Raw genomic sequence first — 21,557 nt, 5'->3', positions numbered from 1 at the left:
GCGGCGTCCGCCGGAGACGGCTCCAGGGATGTCGGGTCCAGACAAAGATCTGCTGAGGCGCCGCATCCAGGGCTCGTTTTTTGTAGCAGGGAGGAGGAATTAACGCCAGCGCGAGCTGGGGAAAAGCCGCTGGAAGGGACCATGATCTTTTCTTCCTCCTCATCCTTTTCTTTCAGCGTGATGAGCAGTGTCTCTCCTCAAAGGGCTCTCACCACAAGAGGAGCTGCTGCTGCTGCTGTTGTAAGTTGCCGCATTGCCTAGTTTTTCTATTGGTAAGAATGTAGCATTTTTACATTCTTTTTTTTTTTGTTGTTGTTGTTGTTGTATTTTTGTATCCCATCTGAGCTGAGGCGAAAGGGCTGAATTCCCCGAAAGGAAGCAGAAGGGAAAAACCGCTGCCGCTGGTGGTTAAACAAACACACGAGCCCTCCAAGTAGGCACAGAGAACGGGAGGCGGCTTTTCTCGCGGGCACGATTTCCGGGCTCCCCGAAATGTGAGAAAGGAGCCGAGCCTGCCTTGTACCGCACCCGGGCAGAAAGCTCCTTTCGGAGAAGGGAGGGTCTGCTGCTGGGGGGCTCTGGAAGGAAGCAGCGCGCGCTATGCTCTCTCCCGGGGCGCTTCTGTGATTGGACTGCGGGAAGCAGGGGGGGCATCCATTTATTTCTTCGGACCCAGAAATCGGAGCCCGAGGAGAACAATGACTCACTTGCAGGCAGGTCTCTCGCCGGAAACGCTGGAGAAAGCCCGGCTGGAGCTGAACGAGAACCCGGACACCTTGCACCAGGACATCCAGGAGGTGCGGGACATGGTCATCACGCGCCCCGACATCGGCTTTCTCAGGACGGACGACGCCTTCATCCTGCGCTTTCTGCGGGCCCGGAAGTTTAACCATTTCGAGGCGTTCCGCCTGCTGGCCCAGTACTTCGAGTACCGCCAGCAGAACCTGGACATGTTCAAGAACTTCAAAGCCACGGACCCCGGCATCAAGCAGGGGCTGAAGGACGGGTTCCCCGGGGTGCTCGCCAACCTGGACCACTACGGCAGGAAGATCCTGGTGCTGTTCGCTGCCAACTGGGACCAGAGCAGGTAAAGTCGCGCTGACCTGGGGGGGAGGGAAGAGGAAGGGCTCTGTTTGAAGCAGATTCCTTTCCATGATAGAGCGCCGAGACCCACAATTAGAAATGGCAAGGGGGGGGGGGGGGGGAGGTTTATCACGTGGGTCATTAATCTGATTCATAGGTAAGGACAGGGGACTTGAGGGTGTGGGAGGATTGTCTTCATTGGAGGATTGGTTAAGGTAAAGGGCCTTTCTTAAAGACTTGCATTGCTTTCCTTGCAAGTATGTATATTTTATTATTGCTAGAGAGCCATAGCCAAAGCTAATTAGCATGGACCAGATGATAAAAATGACAGATTAGGGACGGTACTTATAGCAAAATCAGGAACTTAGATTATGGCGTTAGGAGATTATATATGTATGCCTCTGTTTCATTCTATTTGTATGGAATGTTGTTGATGCTTATTTCCTCTAACTATGGGACATCTGAATCATGAACAAATACCCTAAATGGGCAGAAATATTCTCAATGTGCATTCAGGTGGAAGATGTCTAACGTCTGCATTTTCTGAAACTGATTCTGCACCTTCTTGTTAGGTGAACAAATTTTGGATCTGCTAAAGTTGTTTCCAGTAAACTAAATTCAAATGGTAAAATGCTAAAGGCAAGTGAAATGAATGATTGTGGGAGTGCCTACTGAAGACAAGGCTACTGTGAAGATTTTTTTCAGAAATCTAGGCTGTGCTAGCTCAGACAGCGCACTGGACATCTACTTTTGCACTACCTGTGACACTGGGTGTTATGAAATCCTTGGATATATGCACAACTTACTCCAGCCCTTATTTTGCACCAACACAAGGGTAAGCATTCATGCTTCTTAGATGAAAAGGCAAGAGCAGACTGCATTTAGAGTTTTGCATGCTGCCATATTGCTAAACTTGGGAACAAGTGATATCTCACATGCAGGTGTCCATGGAATTTGGAGCATCTTCCTATGAACCAAAATAGTACTGGAGACTGTTTATGCTATGTTTGTAAACATGATATTTTTGTACAAATAGAGATTGCTTTGAAAGCAACTTTTAAAAGTGAAATTTGTGTTTTACAAAGGGTGATCACTGCTGGCATATGTGAAACTGTACAGCTCTGTTTAGTGCAAGTGACTCAAGTTTTTAAAGTCAGAATATATTCAAATCTGTGTGGGAGTCATTCCTCCAAAAAAGCTTCTTTAAAAGAGAGTGGATTAAGGTAAATCTTTACCTGAATGCACATCCAGCATTAATATCTAATGAGGCCATTACATATTTATTACAGTAGATCATGTGCTTACATTTTAATATTACCATGTGGTAACATTAACATGCATGCAAATAATGTGTCCTTCTGAGGGTTAGGTAAAGTCCACTAGCGATATGCTTTTTTTTAAACAAAATAGGAAAGTTTAATGAAATTTCCCATTATGTTTTGTGTCCTTTTGAAAACAAAACAAAAGAAAAACTTTTGTTGTCAATTTGTTTTATTTTTTTTTTAATTCATTGTCAAAATAATCCCCTCCTGGCTTGTCCAATGCAACCCCTGAAACATCCACACGATTTCCCTCCTAGCCACTTCCTCTATCCATAGGTCCAAGGTGCAGGAGCAATCCCCAATCACTTCTGCCCTTTTGGGTGTCTATTTCAAAATTCCACCAGCCAGCCCTGAGGCCAACACTGTTGTGTTGTATGGCCATAGGCTGTGCAGCTGAACCACAAAATGATGCCTGCCACATGCACCATTTTGAAATAGAGGCCCAGTGGGGCAGGAGAGACTGGAAATCACTCCTGCCCTTGGACCCATGGATAGGGTAAATGAATGGGGGTGCTCTGGGAGGCCGATGTGGACCCAGCTGGGAGGGACATTTTAATCAGGTGGCAGAGGCCAAGGGGCGGGGCTTGACCCAACATGTGTTTCTTTTTCTTTTTAATTGTCTTCATTTCAAATAAACAAAGTGAAATGAAACAAACAGCAAACAAAACTGGAACAAAGAACATAAAGGAAAAGAAAATGAAAAAGCTGTTCAGTGCACTCCCCTAACGTCCATGATTCATGCAGGCATTAATGTTAATGCTCTTTTTTAAATTTGGAATTTGGTCAGAGGCACCAGTTTGACTTTGACAAAGCTGCCAGCAGGAAGGAAACAGACTCCCTCCTGCCATTCAACATTCAGGAGAATGTGGGGAGGTGAGTTTTCTGGGATGGTCGCCAAAGACCCTGTCTGATCTGGGAGAGTCTGCTTGGGGGTGGAGGCTCGAGCCTGGAGGGCCATATCTGGTTTGAGCCATGAAAGTTCCCCCATTTGATTTCGGGGGGGGGGGGGGGAGACTCAGAAGGCTCCATGTGGTTTGAGAGGGATGGGATACATTTCTGGCCTGGAAGACCCCATCAGATATTTTTTGGTGGGGAGTAGATGTTAAGCCAGGAATCCTGACTTATTGCAGCCCTTCTCAGGCTGCAAAAGTGAACTACACCTTCAGAGGTGCAGTACTAGTAGTTACTAGTTAAATTTACAACCTTAAAGGTGAATTTTAAAAGCCCATCGTATGCCCAAATCAGGCAATGTGCATGCATGTAGGACATATACCAACCTAGCAGATTTTAGAAGTCACCTATGTGCATGTTCATTTCCCAATGAATGAATATCTCACTGTGAATCAAAAAGGGGCATGGTGTGGGCATGGTTTGGGCAAGGTGTTCCTGGGTACAAGAGATGTGCACACAAGTACTTATGCGCCTGGGTGGGTGCCCAGGTCCAGTGCCATATAACATTTCTTCTGTTATGTAGGAAGAGTAAATTTAATAATAATAAAAAAGAACCCAGCCATCCCTGAGGGGTTTTAAGGGTCTGGGGGTAACTGAGGGGAGTACAAGCCACTAAACCAGGGGGTTTGGAGTACCTAGCTCCACGCTGAGCGAACAGGTGGAAGAACTGGTGAGACTGGTCATGGTGTGGACACGGGCTGGTTATAAAATTCCACCACTTGCGTGGTTCATATCCATATGTGTGCAGCTGTGCATGTCTAGTTTAAAAGAGGGTGCACATATATGCTCGCTCAGGCTATTTTATAACTTATGCATGTATATTAGATGCGTATATGTTATAAAATAGCCGTGTCCCTGGGTGCCCACCTACATACACGCATCGATGTGTGCCTACGCATCCCCTTGAACGTTACCGTCTTACGGGCAAATTTTAAAACGCTGGCACGTGTAGAAAATGGGAGATACGCATGTGGCCGGGCTGCACGTGACCGCGGGCCTTTTCAAAGGCGTGCAGCCACACACATTTCTCCCGGTACGTGCGGAAGAGCCAGCTTCTAAAAAAAAGGGGCGGGCCAAGGAGGGCTGGGGTGGGGTCAGGGTGGGGCCTGGGCGGGCCAGGACAGTGCTATTGGCACTGTCCTGCTGAAGTGGGTGCCAGCAGCCGGCAGGCATGCACAACTTACTATTGTTCCGGACAGCGGGCAAGTATGAAAACAACAAAATAAAGATTGCTAGAGGGGTTTTAGGGGTCGGGGAGGCTAGGAGAAAATGCAGTGGATTTTATAACATGCGCGCCTTGGCGTGCGCGTGTTATAAAATCGGCGCGTCGTTGTGCCTGCCAGGAACCGTGTAGATGGATGCCCATGCGGATGTTTTAAAATGTACTTTTTAGATGGGCCATGTTAAGCCGCTAGGTATTAATGTTGAATAGTACATCTAGCAATAATATCTAATTCAGATTAGGTTGTGTGCTGAGGACTAGGTTGAGAACCATTGCTTTGGTACAGAGACCCCAAAATATTGGAAAAACAAAATATACACTAAGCGTTTTCCCCACAGAGAGAAAATCACAGAAAAGCACTTAATGCATCAGGACCGTAATTTGAGTGCACACAACCAGGATCAAATGTACTAAGCATGTAACCCACAGATACATAGGACCAGATGCACTAAGGGGACTTTCCCATTTTGTGTCTCTGGGAGCAATCCCTTTGTATATTTGGTCCCAAGTGTCAAAGAGAGAGAGGTTTTACTGAAAGAATGACAAGTCATCGCTTGTGAGCTACTCTGAACACCTGCCAGATTGCCTGAAAACAGCAGCCTGGTGGAGCCATTGCAGCAAGCAGCAGTTTTATTTTCCTTCAGTGTCTGTTTCTCCGTAGATAACATCACTGCTCCATGCCCTTGAGGCAGCAGATTCACTCCAGACATGTACAGCAGGCTTTTAAAAAGCAGGCTGGAAAAGATCCTATGAGGCAGCAAAGCACCCTCCTCTATTGTCTCCTGACATACACTGTTGCCCTTAAGCCACAGGATTTCTAATCTTACAGCGATATAACCCCACTAGGAGTGGTAGCTTTTATCCTGTTTTTCTGGCAGCCCTCTGCCTCTCTGGCAGTTTCCTGTTCTGGAGGGTCTCTGAACTCTCTAAGTAAATCCTTAATTAATCTCACCTGCATCTCCTAATGAATGTCATCAGTTCCTTCCTGCTAACTGACTTTAGGTTAAATCTCCTGTGACTACAATTCCTAGGGGTCTCCTGTTATCTGCCCCGCTCTTTTTTTAAAGTGGCATCATCTTTCCTCTGCCTTTCTTTCTCCTTTGGTGTTTTCTTTTACAATCCCCTCTAGGTGTCAGCCAGCTAATTTCTCCTCATCCCTGGATGCCATTTGGCTATGTAAGGTAACTACCTCATCCCAGAGATATATCTTAAAAGTAAAAGTAACTGCTTTTATAGGCATGACATATCTTTTAATAATACCTGCCCCATTTCTGTCACTTGTCATATGTACACAAATGTTTTGAGTTTATGCTTACCAGTAAAAATAGGTCCACTGCTGTTCAACTCAGCAGCCAAAGAAGAAACAGAGAAACCTGATGGCAGATAAAGACCAAAGACCATATGGCCCATCTAGTCTGTTCATGCATCCAATTTATGTAGCTCTTACAATTCCCATCATGCCCTCAGAGATCCCCTGTATTTATCTCATGGTTTCTTGAATTTAGCTGTTTTTGTCTCTACCACCTCCACCAAGAGACCATTCCAGGCATCCACTACTCTCTAGGGTGTGCATTCGTTTGCAATGTATTGGCAATCTGCAATGTATAGGGCCATATTTGTTGTATTCATGGGAAATCGAAACATATCGCGATTCCCACGAATACAGCAAATCTTCACCGAATTATTCGGCTGTCTAAAGGTGCAAATTTAAACAAAACCCCCATCCTCCTGACCTTCCAAAGACTTGCCAAAAGTCCCTGGTGGTCCAGCGGGGGTCCAGGAGCGATCTCCTGCACTCGGGCCGTCGGCTGCCGGTATTCAAAATGGCGCCGATAGCCCCTGTGACATAGTAAGGGCAAAGGCTATTGGCACCGTTTTGATTACCGGCAGCCAACGGCCCGAGTGCAGGAGATCGCTCCTGGACCCCCGCTGGACTACCAGGGACTTTTGGCAAGTCTTTGGAGACCCTCCTGACACCCACAAGACTTGCCAAAAGTCCCTGGTGGTCCAGCGGGGGTCCGGGAGTGATCTCCTGCACTCGGGCTGTCGCCTGCCAGTATTCAAAATGGCGCTGATAACCTTGCCCTTACTATGTCACAGGGGCTACTGGTGCCATTGGTTGGCCCCTGTCACATGGTAGGAGCACAAGATGGCGCTGGACGTTCATTGCTCCTACCATGTGACAGGTGCCTACCAATGGCATTGTTAGACCCTGTGACATATTAAGGTCAAAGGCTATCGGCACCATTTTGAATACCAGCAGCCGACGGCGTGAGTGCAGGAGATCACTCCCAGACCCCCGCTGGACCACCAGGGAGTTTTGGCAAGTCTTGCGGGGGGTTCAGGAGAGTGTGGGTTGTAGTTAATTAAATTTTAGCCGGGAAATGAATAAGAATGGAATGCATGAACGGATCGGGGCCCCCCCTTTCCGAATGCAACATATCCGCCCCCCCCGAATACGAATACCGAATATAACGTATGCGGTCTCTCTGCACATCCCTATCACTCTCTGAAAGTAATAGTTCCTAAGATTGCTCCTGAGTCTACTCCCTTTCACCCTAATTCCATGAACCCTTGTTCTAGAAAGAGGCTTGCCTTCTATGCATGGAAACCTTTGAGATATTTAAATATCTCTATCATATCTCACCTAATTTGCCTTTCCTCTGTGGTGTACATGTTTAGATCTTTAAATCTATCCCCATATGCTCTAGAATGAAGACCACTGATCATTTTAATAGCCACCCTTTGGGTCGACTCCAACTGGTTTACACCCTTTTAAAGGTGCGGTCTCCAGAATTGTATACAGTCTTACAGGGACCTATACAGTCCAAATAAAGTCTCGCAAGGACCTATACAGGGGCAGTATCACCTCCTTTTTCTGCTGACCATTCTTCTCCTGTTAAGCATCTTTCTGGCTTCTGCCATTGTTTTATCCACCTGGTTGGCCACCTTAAGATCATCAAATACAATTACCCTCAGATCCTGCTTTTTTTTGTACTTGGAAGAATTTCACCTGCAGTACTGTACCTCCCACATTACACTGAATTTTTTAGCATTAAATCTTAGCTACCAGTCTCTCTAGATCATTTCTTAAGCTTTGCTAAATCCCTTCTCATGTTTTCTACACCTTCCTGGCTGTCTACCATGTTGCAGATTTTGGTATCATCAGCAAAAAGACAAAGTTTTCCCAACAATCCTTCCAGTATGTTGCTCATGAAAATGTTGAAAAGAACCATGCATTTACAGATTTTCATTAAACTATTTAATACAATATTCACATCTCCCCAGATCTGCCCCCAGGAATGCCTTTACTAAGGCTATATATGCATGTTAAGTTTACCCACATATCAGGTGGGTAGTTTCATGGCTAAAGCGTCATTTTACCCACAGTAATACTTTTGAAAATTGCCTTCCCTATATTACTGTTGACGTGTTTGAGCATTTTAATTTCAAATATCTTAAATTCTTGAATTATTCTGAATTTTCCCTATGGGTATACTGATCAAAAAGACACTGATGCAGTGATTTGGTCAGAAGAAATAAGCCCCGTAGAGGTGTTGGGTTGCTTTCTTTTTGTGATGTGTAATTTTATGTCTGTGTAAATAGGACATAAATTATGATTTTTGACAACCACCTTCAACTTTAAGCTACAATAGGAAATAATTGAAAATAAAAATACCTATAGATAGCAACAAACATGCTGGGTCATTCATCAAGCTGCATTAGGCCATCATCCCATTCTAAATGGGGTCTAGCAAGTGATAAACATACAATGTTTATTGCATCATGTGTTAATATTTAAATAAGATAATGAATATGCAAAACCAGGAACATTTTGCAAATGAGGGACTCCTACCACATTGGGTGAGAAAATATTACATACTAATGCTAGATTTAACATGGGAAATAACACCAACCTTTTTATTTGCAGTGATGGGGGGGAGGGCAAAAAGTTTTTTTTCACGCTACAGCAGCCATTATTGCGGGATAGCGGCAAATATCACTCGCAATAAAATGAGGCCTTCTCTCGGATACACCTCTACAGCCCTGGTGGCCCAATAAAAACACCTTTTGTTACCTGCCCTGACTTCCAAAAGCTACAATGTTAGAGGGAAGTGTATTAGTAGTGGGATACTGGCTATTTCAGGCTGCTCAACAGCAACAACAACAAGAAAAACGACTACTACAATATGCAAGGGAGATTCAAACGCCTCCTGGGGAAGTATCTGCACCAGAGCCAGAGCTACAAGCTCTGCCAGTGGAATGCACTGCCTCACGTCAGAGCTTGCCATGTAGGAGGGCATGAGGGCAGTACAAGAAGCATGGCTTTCTTCCACGCACTACATTGCTGGGGATGCTAGAAGACCACGTGGTTATGAGGTATCTATCACTTGAGCTCTCAGGCTATCATGAAATTATATCAAGAACTCAGAGGGGATCTAGATCCTGTCACAGAAAGGTCCCACACTATACTGGGCCTCATCAAACTATTGTACACCTTACATTTTATGGCATCTGAATCATTCCAAACAACAGTTGGGGTCATTGGGGGAATGTTCAAAACATCTTTTGTCTATGTCAGGGCCAGGTCCTAACAGCTGTTTGTAGCTGCATTAATCATTACATAAGATTCCCTTGTGAAAGGCAGGAATTGCTGGACTAGAATAGAGGTTTTTATGCCATTGTAAACTTTCCAGATGTTCTGGAAGCTATTGAGAGCACTCACTAGCCATCATCCCATCCTGTGGCAGGAAGGAGATCTACCACAACAGAAAGCACTTCCACTCCATCAATGTGGATGTCATCTGTGATGCTTGACTGCACATACTCGATGTGGTCGCCAGATACCTGGGAGCTGCGCACGATTCCTTTGAGGTCCATATTCAGAAGCTGTTAGCTGGCTAAATGAATATTTGGGCACTTAACTGGCTAAATTATAGCTGGTTAATAAGAAAATTGACTAGAATTTAGCCTGCTAAGTTAGGAGCATTGCAAGGGCATAACTGGGAGGAGTTGATTTAGTTGGTTAAGATAGTAGGTTAACTTCGATATGCATAGTTAGCCGGATGACTTAGTAGGCTAAGTCTGGTTGGGCTAAAGTGCTGTCCTAAAGTTAGGTGGCTATAGTTAGCTTCCTAACATTAAGATAGCCAGCTGTTTTCAATAGTGAAGTTTCACTATTGAATATATCTACAAATTTAGCCGGATAAGTTTATCCAACTAACTTTGCTAGCCAGACTGTTGTCTGAATATGGCCCTCTTTATACTTAGGCAATCTGGCCTGTTTGAACAATTTAAAAACAGCCTCTACAGCGACAGTTGGCTCATAGGTAAGAGGATTGCTTCTTTCTATCATCCCTCTCCAACTATTTGTTTACAGCAAACGGCAGTGACACGGGTGACTGTCAAGGATGTGACTGCTTCAGTTACATGACAAGTGGTTTGCAGAGTTAAGTCATCAAGCCATCATGCCAGGGCCCAGCTTTCTCTCTCCATGCTATAGAGGCCTACTAATGTTTGTGACCCTACATTGCACTTTCCATTAAGCTCAGTGTTTGGCCAAGTAAACAGACTTTCAACTTGTCAGCTTAAAACAAGTGGCAGTTAAAATCCTCTCTCTTGGAGCTGTTGAAAAGTCACTTGTCTACCCAAATCATTTTGGGCACATAGTGCAGGGACTTCCAGGTCAGGTGTGCCCTGTTAGTGCTCTGTTGCCTCTCAGCTAATGGTGCCCATATCAGTATCTTGTCTGCAGTACATCTGCTCTAACAGCCAGGATGTCAGCTGCAGTTTGTCTTCACCATCACAAGGGTACACGGGTTCAATGGAAGCTGTGGGAGTAACCTTTTGGTACAACCCTGTTCAATGTGTTATGTCTGACAAACGCATATCTGTAGAGGACGTACTACTGAACACTAGGGGCATGAACAATCATACCTTGAGGTTGATGTCTTTGTGCAATGATATGTGTGGCATTTGTGTTGTACAGCTTCAATGATATAGGAGTGCTAGAACTGGGTAGAGATTGCTTATTTATGAGTTACATGTACACATTTTGTACGCACACCAGATGCATTTTTCCATTCATGAAGATCTGTCACAACATAATAAAGTGCTACAGCTAACATATAGTGTTACAATAAAAGACGGCATGGATTTAGGGTTCAGAGTTAGCCTTTTATTGCTCATGTCAAACTATAGCTTAGCTTCTAATGCCTTATAGCATGCTGTGGGTTGGCAGCAAGATAACAAAGTCACACTGGTATGACTAATGCTATTCTTCTCTCTTACTATGGGAGATTCAGGTATGGTTGCAGGACCTGGCTTCTCATGCCTGTCACTATTTCTCACATACCAGCAGAGATGAGGTATAACAAGGCCTTATATTCTACCTGCTGTGTATTGAATGTACCTTCGGAGTTCTCAAAAGTAGATTTCACTGTTTGGACAAAATGGGGGGAGTTTTAATGTATGCCCCATCCAGAGTAGCAGAGGTAGTGCTGGTCTGCTATTTAGTCCATAATCTGGCTCTACAGTATGTTATTCCAGTATTCATTGTTCTAGATCTACCTTGGGATTCCCCATGTCCCCCTGCAGAAGCTGAGGAGATCACAAGGACTGATAGCCAGCTTTGGCAAAGTGTTATATAATGCTAATTTGCCTGTTAGTCATTGTCTAGTCCTTCCCCTTGCATGGAAGAGAGTCCAGCAGAGTGGTTCTAGCTGGTCACATCTTTATCTTTCATTTACTTACTGGTCCTTTGTCTGGGTCAGTGTGTAACAGAAACCATTTCGACTTAGTTAGGCAACCCCGTGATAATAGAGCTGTAGGTGCAATTGACAGTAGTAGACAAAGTAGAAACAAAATAAACCTAACACCAATGAGATGTGGCTGTCCTAATGTATTGATATTGATTGTCAGTCCAAAAGAATCACATCTCGCCATAGCATTCATTTGGACTACCAACACAGTGTGCATAGCTTGCCATAGCTAGCACCTTCTTGCTAGCCTTGGCTACACCTTAGACCCTATCCTAGCCCTCATGTGTTGGCAAGATAGTTGCATAGTTATGATGGAACTCCAGCAGGCCCTATAACATGGAACCAAAAGCTGAATAAGTCATAGAAATCACAAATAGTTCAGCTGCTTAAAGGCATAGCCTGAAGCTATAAGTTGACATCTACAATAATCAATCACATAATCTATATTTTACAGCCAGATTTCCTAGATGTGCATCAGAATATATCCACAGAATCATAGTATCACAGGGCCTGCAAAGACACAGGTGTCAAGAATGCCTCAGCATTTCTGAGGCAGTTTCTGAGGCAGTGTAAAGCTGGGCCCTGCTACACCTACAACTCTCATGTACAGATGGTGACTGCCTTGGCCCTTGGTCTGTCATATTGGTTATTTTAGCTGCAAGGGAGGCTATTGAAGGATGCTGGTCTGACTATCTGAAGGTTGCATTGGTAATAAGATGGCATCCTTCATTCACATGGTGTTGCAAGTCACCTCTGAAATGTATAGGTCAGAGTTTATTTTGTGATGACAATAACAGCACCCACATGAGACAATATAACATATTCACCTCATTGATCCCAAGGCAAAGCTGTGTTAGAAGCTATTAACCTAGCCTGACAAGTCACAGGTAGCCATTGGGAAATAATGAGATGTCAGGGTGCAGCAAGGCCTTTTGCCTGTTTAGCTCAGTGTTAGTTATATTTTACTGCTTTATGTAGGTACATAGACATTCTGCAGAGTAGTTTGTTTTTTTCTAAGTGCTAGTATCAGCTAGGGTCCTTATCCTATATGTGACCACCCTTAAAAGTACATTGGCTGAGGACTCAAGGGAGACATGCCATCAGAATGGTCATTTTCCAAGCAGAGGCCTGACCTTTCAGGTCTTTTCAGGTTTGAGGCTCTTGCTTGTTTACTTGGTTGCCTGACTTGTGGCCAACATAGCAGAATTGTTGTCCTATAGGATGTGTCTCCTTTAAATGTAGCTCTGGTAAATGTAGCTTCAATTTCTGTTGAATTGTTTAACCTTGGTGCTTTTCATTCCTCCTGACACAGCCTTTGGGTGAAACATGGAACCATATCAGGGAACGTACTACTCTATTATCTGCTTATCATTTGACAAATGGAGCTCTTGTGGCAATACACTTTGAATCAGTAAGAAAGATATAGATTTGTTTGACTTGGGTGGATACAAATATAACTTGCCCAGTGTGGTGGCTTTTCCAATATTCCTGACCTCTTTATTAAACAACATTTGTAGTCACAACATTCAAAGCAATTCAACATCTTTGGTAATCACATTCTGCAAAGACAAGATATCAAATAGCAGATGACATTGCAACTGAAACTACCAGCACATTTTGTAGAGACTTGTACATACCTGGTTAAAAATGGCAACATGACATATATAGTAATATGATCTTATCCTTTAGCAAAATGATGACTACTAGGGATGTGCAGCAGGGACGGATTCATCCCATTAAGTATTCGTATTTGTGGGGAGCCAAATCCGTTGCATCCATTCTCGGGGGACCCCGATCCCTTCATTAGTTATGTATGTATTCGTTTCCCAAAAAAACCCCCATCCCAACCCTTTAAATGTAATTAACTACAACCCCCCACCCTCATGACCCCCCCCAAGACTTACCAAAAGTCCCTGGTGGTCCAACGGGGGTCCTGCCATGATCTCCTGCACTTGGGCTGTCAGCTGCCGGTATTCAAAATGGCGCCGATAGCCTTTGCCCTCACTATGTCACAGGGGCTACCAGTGCCATTGGTCGACCCCTGTCACATGGTAGGAGCACAAGATGGAGCCAGCAGTCCATTGCTCCTACCATGTGACAGGGGCCAACCAATGGCACTGGTAGCCCCTGTGACATAGTGAGGGCAAAGGCTATCGGCGCCATTTTGAATACTGGCAGCCGACGACCAGAGTGCAGGAGATCCCTCCAGGACCCCCGCTGGACCACCAAGGACTTTTGGCAAGTCTTAGGAGGGTCGGGAGGGTGGGGGGTTTATTCGTTAGATATATTGTATTCGTGGGGGTTTGCCATACGTTTCGTGACCCTACGAATACAACAAATAGGGACATATACGTTGCGGATTCCCAATACGTCGAAAACAAATGCACACCCCTAATGACTACAGCAAAGAACCTAGAAAGTGGAAGAGGTAACCCAATTGCTACAGTACAGCTTTAATGTTAGAGCTGATTCCAGCACAACAATGTGATGGCAAGAGAAGGTCCAGACAGTATATGTTGAAAGAGTGCACTATAGAGGGACAGCCTAAGGGCCACAGTAGCATAGTTCAAGAGAAGCCCCAGACAATTCATGTTGAAAGAGTGACTGAAAAGGGACTGCTAAAAGGCCATGGCAGCAAAGTACAAGTAGTAAGCAGCAGGACCAAGACCGGAGAAGGCAGCATGGAGGCAGCAGGATCAGACCAAAGAGCACAACATGGAGGTAGCAGCAAGATGAGATGTGACACCAGCAGCCCTAGGAAATGAAACAGCAGTAATGAGGCAGTAACATGATGAGATGAGATACCAGCTTCAGGATCAGGAGATGAGACATATGTGAAGATATACCAGCAGGACTGTGACTGGAGACCACATCAAGGAGGCAGGACTATAGGCAGAGCATAGAGGAGGGCATAACAAGTAAACAGTAGGGCAACACAGACAGATAGACCACCCTCATCAGCAAGCCAGCACAGGAACTCTATAGAAAGGAAGGACCCAGCAGTCTTCTTCAATCTAGCTGACAGAAGAAATCTGTAGACAGGGATGGGATCAGCAGTCTTCTTCCATCTAGCCAGCACAGGAACTCTGTAGAGGGGAAGGGTCCAGCAGTCTTAGTCCATCTTTTTCTGATACTCCTTTGCCAATCCCAGTTATTATGGATCAAGGTTGATATGGTGGTCTTTTCTTTTGTTTGCATCCTAACTTGACTAGAAGGCCATCTTGTTATACCTCTATATCATGTACTGCTTCTTTATCTTCAAACTGTAAGTCATCTGTTCCTATTACTGCTGGGCTATGATGCTGGTCAATTTTCATTCTGCCCAGAAAAAGGCACCTATTCTTTTTTATATTATTTTCTTTCAATATCATGATTTATTTTGTGTTACTGAGCCATAGCTGTTAGACTCTGACCAAATTTCAGCTATGTCCCCCTGGTTATATTTATATTTCTCAACCTCGCTTAAAAGCCATGGAGGAGGCTTATTAATAATCTATAGTTCTTGGAGGAGAAGTCCATTACCTGCTATTAATTAAGTTGACTTAGAAAATAGCCACTGCTATTACTAGCAACAGTAACATGGAATAGACTTAGTTTTTGGGTACTTGCCAGGTTCTTATGGCCTGGATTGGCCACTGTTGGAAACAGGATGCTGGGTTTGATGGACCTTGGTCAGACCCAGTATGGCATGTTCTTATGTTCTTCTTATAAAGATTCCTAGAAAGTGAGGTATGAAAATCTCAGTGGTACTTCCATGTATGAAATACTTGTCCTTTTTTCTGACACTTTGAGCATTTGTCTCACATATTGTCCTCAGTCTGTTGCAATCTAAATTTTTCACCATTGTTTGAACAGTTTGTACTTTCAAAGGCAAATCTAAATAATATGATTGTGCTTGGAGAATTCAACATTCATGTTGATGTTTCTCTGCTTGCCCCTCACGCGTAATTTCTGACTGTATGGCATTTCTTGGGTGGTACCAACTGACTACTGTTCCTACTCACAATCAGGGACATACTTTAGATCTTGCATTTATTAATTCAAGATTGCAAAACAGGTTAATAATTTAGATATTTCTCCAGTCTCTTGGTCAGATCATTATTTGATTGCTTTTAATATATCTGTTCCTTTGCCAAGCATTAATTATAATGTCATTGTTGCTCATATGAAAAGGGGACACATTGATTCCATTACCTTTGTAGAAGCACTGGAAAAATAGTTGGTCAATTTCTATCATGTGAATATGGTGGATGCCTTACCTGCTTGGTATCTGACATTGTTGCATTTATCATAGTGACACCTTGGCACAATGCTTGCGTTGCTTGGCTTACTCCTGATTTAAAATCAGAGTGGTGCTCTTTGTGCCATTTGGAAAGGGCCTGGCAACTCAAATGCACTTTAGATAGTTTGATTGAATATCACTCCTGTCTGACCACATACAAAAGTAAAGTTTTACACATAAAAAACGATTTTTTTTCTAAACAAATCCATGATGTTGGTAATAACTCCAAAAATATGTTCTATGTAGAGCAGAATTTAATCAGAGCCCCATCCAGCACTTCTTAGCTTTTTTCCAGTCCTTTCTGCAATGAGTTCATGAAATTCTTTAGAGATAAAGTCATGAAATTGTCTGTTCTTTTTTCTTCAATCCCTTCATGGAATTTATCCAGTTCAGTTGTTCATCCATCGCTATGGTCCACTTTTAATTTTGTTTCTACTTTCTATGGTTATCTCTAAAGTGAACAGTATTTAGAGTCCTAAAACAGCAAGTTGCTTCACCTTTAGCTAAGATTGTAAACTTGTCTCTAAAGGGGTCATTTTCAAAAGCGATCGCATGCAAAAAGTCCCTTTTCGCGTGCAATCACTAAATGGGGGCGGCGTCAAGACCGGAACAGGAGGAGTTGGGGCGACACCGGGGCAGTCGCCACGAAGACATTGCGGACAGCGAAAAGGTAAGAACCCTTTTCGCTGCCATTTCGTGCCCAATAGCACCACCTTTTATGATAGCGCTATTGGGTGCGAAAGCCGGCAGTGATTCAAAGAGCCCAGCGGTATTAGAAAATCCAGGCCTAAGTGAAGGAATAGTTCCCCCTATGCTAAAAAAAAAAAAAAAAAAATAGCAATTGCGCAACCAATTAAAAAAAACAGGGCTTGGACTGTTCAGAGTTATCCAATTTTAGACCAATTTTTTCACTTCATTTTGAAATGAAGAAAGTTGAGTTCATTGTTCTCCAATAGCTAAATGATTTCTTGATGAGCATTGATTCTTGACCCTTTTCAATTTAGTTTCCGCAAGGCTCTTGGTATGGAAACATTACTTACCTCGTTAATAGACTCTTTTCTTAGGGGCTCAGACTGTAAAAACAAGTATCTGTTGGTTATCCTAGAGATTTCATCTGCCTTTGACACCCTGGATCACCAGATATTACTGTTTCACCTTAGAGAGATTGGATTGTTTGGACTTGTCTATTCTTGGTTCAAGTCTTACCTGTCTAATCACTCACATCAAGTTAGAATCAATACCAACTGTTCCTCTTGTTATGCTATTTCCACTAGAGCTCTGCAAAGTTCTGCACTTTCTTCCTTACTTTTTCACATTTTTTTAGCACCAATAGACAAGTTATTTGCAGGACTCTATGTGGGATATCACATCTATGCAGATGACATTCAGTTCTACTTTGAACTCCTAACTTCCTTGGATGTCACCTTGAGATTGGCTATCTCTCTGCATGTCTACAGTTAAATCTTGGATGACACATAACAAATGATTAAATTTAATGAAAAAAGTCTTCTTGACTCTGATAGTCCTGCCACACTGTTATGCAATAACGTGCCCTTGACTGTTTCACATCATGTTAAAAGCCTTGGTGTCTGGTTAGATTCTAGACTTTCCAACAACAAATTAAAGTGACAATTAGATCTGGCTTCTTTAAATTGCATCTACTTCATGGCCTAAAGATCTTGCTTAATGCTGATGATTTTCATTCTGTTGTCCAAGCTTTAATTTTACCATCTCTCGACTACTGCAATGTAATATACTTGGATCTCCCGGCTGTGGCCTTAAAAGCACTTCAGTTGATGCAAAATGCCGAGCATATTTCACCTGTACTTTATAAACTGCTCTGGCTTCTGATTCAGTGACGTATAAAAGATAAAATTTCTGTTATGGTACACCATCTTCTTCAGCTTAACTCTTTTCCATGGGCAAATGCTCTTCTTAACATTTACACTGCTACTCGTAATCTGTGATCACAGAATAGAGGATCTGCTGGAGGTACCCTCACATAAACTGGCTCGGCTTCAAGAAACTAGAGAGAGAACATTCTCTATTGAGATGAACACTAAAAACTTCAAAGCTGAACTGAAGACCTACTTGTTGAACTTGGCTTTCGCATGACCAATATCTTATGTTAATATCTTAACTGATATGAAGAACAGTTATGTGAATATGAATTTATTTTATTTTATTAATTGTAGTGTTTGGTATGTGTAAATGATTATGTATTAACTTTATTATAATATATTAAATATAAATATAACTTAACTTTATCTTTTTTCTTCCAGCTACCTAAGCTTCCAAGTTCACGGTCCTCGTTTAATGTAACTTTGTTTCTTCCTTTACCTAGTTATTTTTACCCCTGTTCGATGTAAACCGTCCTGATATGGTATTTAACCATGAAGGTCGGTATAGAAAAATGTTAAATAAATAAATAAATAAATAAATAAATAAATAAATAAATGTATGTTCTTATTGTAAATCCCCTAGAGTCTCATGCATCTGGCAAGTCATAAATTTTAATAAACTGTAAACTGTAGAAAAGATGGGCCCAGCAGTCTTCTTCTATCTAGCTGGCATAGGAGCTCTATAGACAGGTTGGGCCCAGCAATCTTCTTCCATCTATCTGACACAGAAACTCTGTAGAAAGGATAGGCCCAGCTGTCTTCTTCCATCTAGCCAGCACAGGAACTCTATAAACAGGACAGGCTTGGATTGTTTGGAACTGGCTACTTTGAATGTAATTGTTAATGGTTAATGTTCCATTCCCCCTCCCCCCCCCCTTTGTCTCTTATTCACACGCACATGCTCTCTCTCACACACATACACACGCACACACACTTCCTTCCTCTGGGTCTGATGCGATAAAGTACATCCAGCCTAGTGCACAGGTTTACTCTTGGTTAGACACGTGTTTTGCTCATGCTAGAGTAACACCCGATTTAATAACGGGATTAGCGTGTCCAAAATGCGCCCCCAAACAAACACGTAGCTAATAGCTTTCATCACATGTAAATTCCATGTAGATGAGACTATAAGCTATTATCCTGCCATGCAGAAAATCACCGGTCGCTGATTGCTCCCATTTTAACACAGCTAATTTAACACCAGCTCTAGGGCTGGCATTAAATCATACAATGAGTCAAGGGCACCAAGGCCGGTGCAAGGGTAGTAGGTGCCCTAAGCGACTTCTGCCTTGCACCTGCCCCCCTGGTCATGCTGGCTGCGCCCCCTCCCTTGTTCACACTGCCCTCGCCAGTCTCGGGCCCGACTCCTACCTCGTTCGCACCGCTTACTGTATGCTTCTCAGGGCTGTGAGTAGCACGCACTGCTCGCAGCTCGACAAATCTCTACTCCTCTTTGCTGTGAGCAGCTCCGCTTGCGGCACCATCTGGCTGCTCTTCGGCAGTGGCCTTGAAGGGCACATGAAAAAACAAAAAAGTACCGCTCTCTGTGGTTCCTCTTGATTAGTATCCCTGCGATACTAAGAGCTACTGCTTGCGGTGATTAAAATTTAAGGAAAAATGTAAGGGCTTGATTAAAATACAAATTTTGGGCTGCATAATATGCATGCACACTCTACACACTCCAGGCCAATTTCATACGTGTATATTGTGCGTGGAAATTATCTGTGGTGGGATAAAACAGGCGCTTGTATTGAGTGCCCATGTTCCTTACAGGTACACAGCCATGTCTCCTGGGCGCCCGATGCATTTGAGTGCTAGGGACATGCAATTTTCCCTAGTGCTTCCTTTTTAATGTGGCAGATCATTTAAATATAGCATCGGGCGCCCAGGAGAGGTTGATGTGCACGCGTTAGGAAAACAGACACTCAGTTCAAGCGCTCATTTTACTGTGCCTGATATTGCATTGGCCCCTCTGTCTTTTACTCATATTTACACACATACCCTACTCACTTACAGACACTCTCATTCATGCCATTGCCTCTTTCCTGCCTTCCTATATTCCACTGCCTGCAGGATGGGATCTGCCGGCAGTGGATCATCTCTCACCTTTGTTTCTTCAGCTGCTGGACTCTCTTCCATCCACTTTAGTCCTCTGGATTTGGTACTTTGCGCAGTTAGATGGTTTGCACAGCCAATAGCACTGGGGCTGAGTCGACCTTGTCGTGCTCTTTTTTCCTTTTCTCTCACCCACACTATCTTCCCCTTTTCTTCCATTCTCTCTCAATCATTCCCTCCTCTCTTTCCCTCTCACCTCTCACTCACAACCTTATCATCCCCTCCTCAGACTCTCAATCTCCTTCCCTCCCCCCGGCATCTTTCTTCTCCTCCTACTGGCAAATTAGGACACCACCACTCAAGGTTATCTTTCTGCAAGAGGGAACCCCTACTAATGTGGGTCTTCCTTCTGACGGTGTGTGTGTGTGTGTGTTTGTATATTGGGGGGAGGGGGAAACCTACAGTACATCATCAAGACATTTGGCTCAGGGTTGGGACTCATCTTCCTGCCGGCATGGGTGGGAAACCCTATGGCACATGAGCAAGCCACCCAGTGCTGGGGAGGGTCTGTCTCTTCCTCACAGCTCCTTCCTAACTGGCACTTCAATAAATCATGCCACTGTGCTTGTGCAGGCCTCTTCCTCCTGGCGGAGTATGGTTCAGACAAGACTTGCAAGTGGGTTAACAAGTGAGGAACAATTAGGGAAGTGCAGTACAAAGTGCAACTTTGATTTAAAAAAAATGCTTGTTACTAAAAACAATATCGTATGAAGTTGTCAAAATTGTACAACATCTGCAGGATTAAGACTGAAAGAAAACATTTTTATGAATATCTAATTAGAGTGATCTCAGTTTGTGGTGCATTCTGTCGCTGGCAGAGGTGTTGTTAGTAAGGTTGCCAACTGGCTTCAGATTTTCAGGACAGGTTGATCCAATCCTGGTTTTACGCCCCTGCATGCAGGTACTTCTAGTCTTGTTTTTCTTAGGGAATGTAATAGTGCATGCAATGGGGTATAACTAGGACTGGATCAACCAATCCTGAAAATCTGGAGCCAGCTGGCAACTCTAGTTGCTAGGTACCTAAAAGATCCAGGCCATGAGCCTATAAGCCCTTCCCTTCCCTCTTCTGAGATTTTGATAATTAAACAACTTCATCACAATCAGCATCTTCCCTCCCCAAACCCCCAAAACAGTTCTGTAAAAACATAATTAGATACTGAATTTTCAAATAATAAATTTTAAATGATCTACATTCTCCTACATGACCTGTGACCAGGCCCCGCATGACTGGGTGTGCATACCATGCACTTGCATGGGGTGGCACACCTGGGGCAACAGCAGCAACAGGAGATGCCAGAAGGTTGCCAGCAGAGACAAACCTGCCGGTGGCTGAAGAGGAAGAGAGGCGGTGGGGCCGCTGGCAGAGTTCAACCCAGTGGCGACCGAAAATAAGGAAATACTGCACTGCCACAGTGTTCCCTGTAATCTGAGGTGTGTGCGAGCCCATGCACAACTTTTCCCGCGGGCACACCCAGCTTTAGCTCCAAACCCCCACCAAGAGCAGGAAGGCTGGTGGGTCATGGTAAGGCTCGTCCCGCCACAGCCCGAAGAGGAGAGGAGGCCCGCGGGACCATAGAGGAGCTCATCCCTCCAGGCCCTTACAAGGTAGAAATGAACCCACTTTATGAGGTTGTAATCTTAAAATCTCCTCAAATAAACATAGGACTGCTCTACTGTCCCCCAGGCATACTGCAAAATGATTGCTCACCTCTGATAGAAAAATTCGCTAAGGTGTTTCCATCATCAGAATCTACTTTAATTGTAGGAGACTTTAACCTCCAGGTAGACAAAACTGTGAGAACTTTAGCCTGTGAAATGGTCACAATTTGTCTTGAAAGCCACTCCTAAATGAGGCCATACTCTAGAACTAGTATTTGCTAATACCAATAATTGCCTTCGCATACGATATTGCCTTTGTCT

The 21,557-nt window shown here is 43.8% G+C and overlaps 1 protein-coding gene across 1 annotated transcript in view; it reads left to right on the top strand.

Annotated features, from left to right (window-relative positions):
* Nucleotides 1–339: 339 nt before the first annotated feature.
* CLVS2 (clavesin 2) overlaps nucleotides 340–21,557 on the top strand; it is a 148,969-nt gene continuing 127,751 nt past the window's right edge. Inside the window, exon 1 of the mRNA XM_029596402.1 lies at nucleotides 340–1,087. Coding sequence (XP_029452262.1) covers nucleotides 699–1,087 — 389 coding nt within the window. The 5' untranslated portion in view covers nucleotides 340–698. The remainder of the gene's footprint in view (nucleotides 1,088–21,557) is intronic.

Source organism: Rhinatrema bivittatum, chromosome 3, assembly GCF_901001135.1.
Source record: "Rhinatrema bivittatum chromosome 3, aRhiBiv1.1, whole genome shotgun sequence".
Lineage (NCBI taxonomy): Eukaryota > Metazoa > Chordata > Amphibia > Gymnophiona > Rhinatrematidae > Rhinatrema > Rhinatrema bivittatum.
Note: the sequence above shows the minus strand (reverse complement) of the source record. Positions and strands in the feature narration are given on the sequence as shown.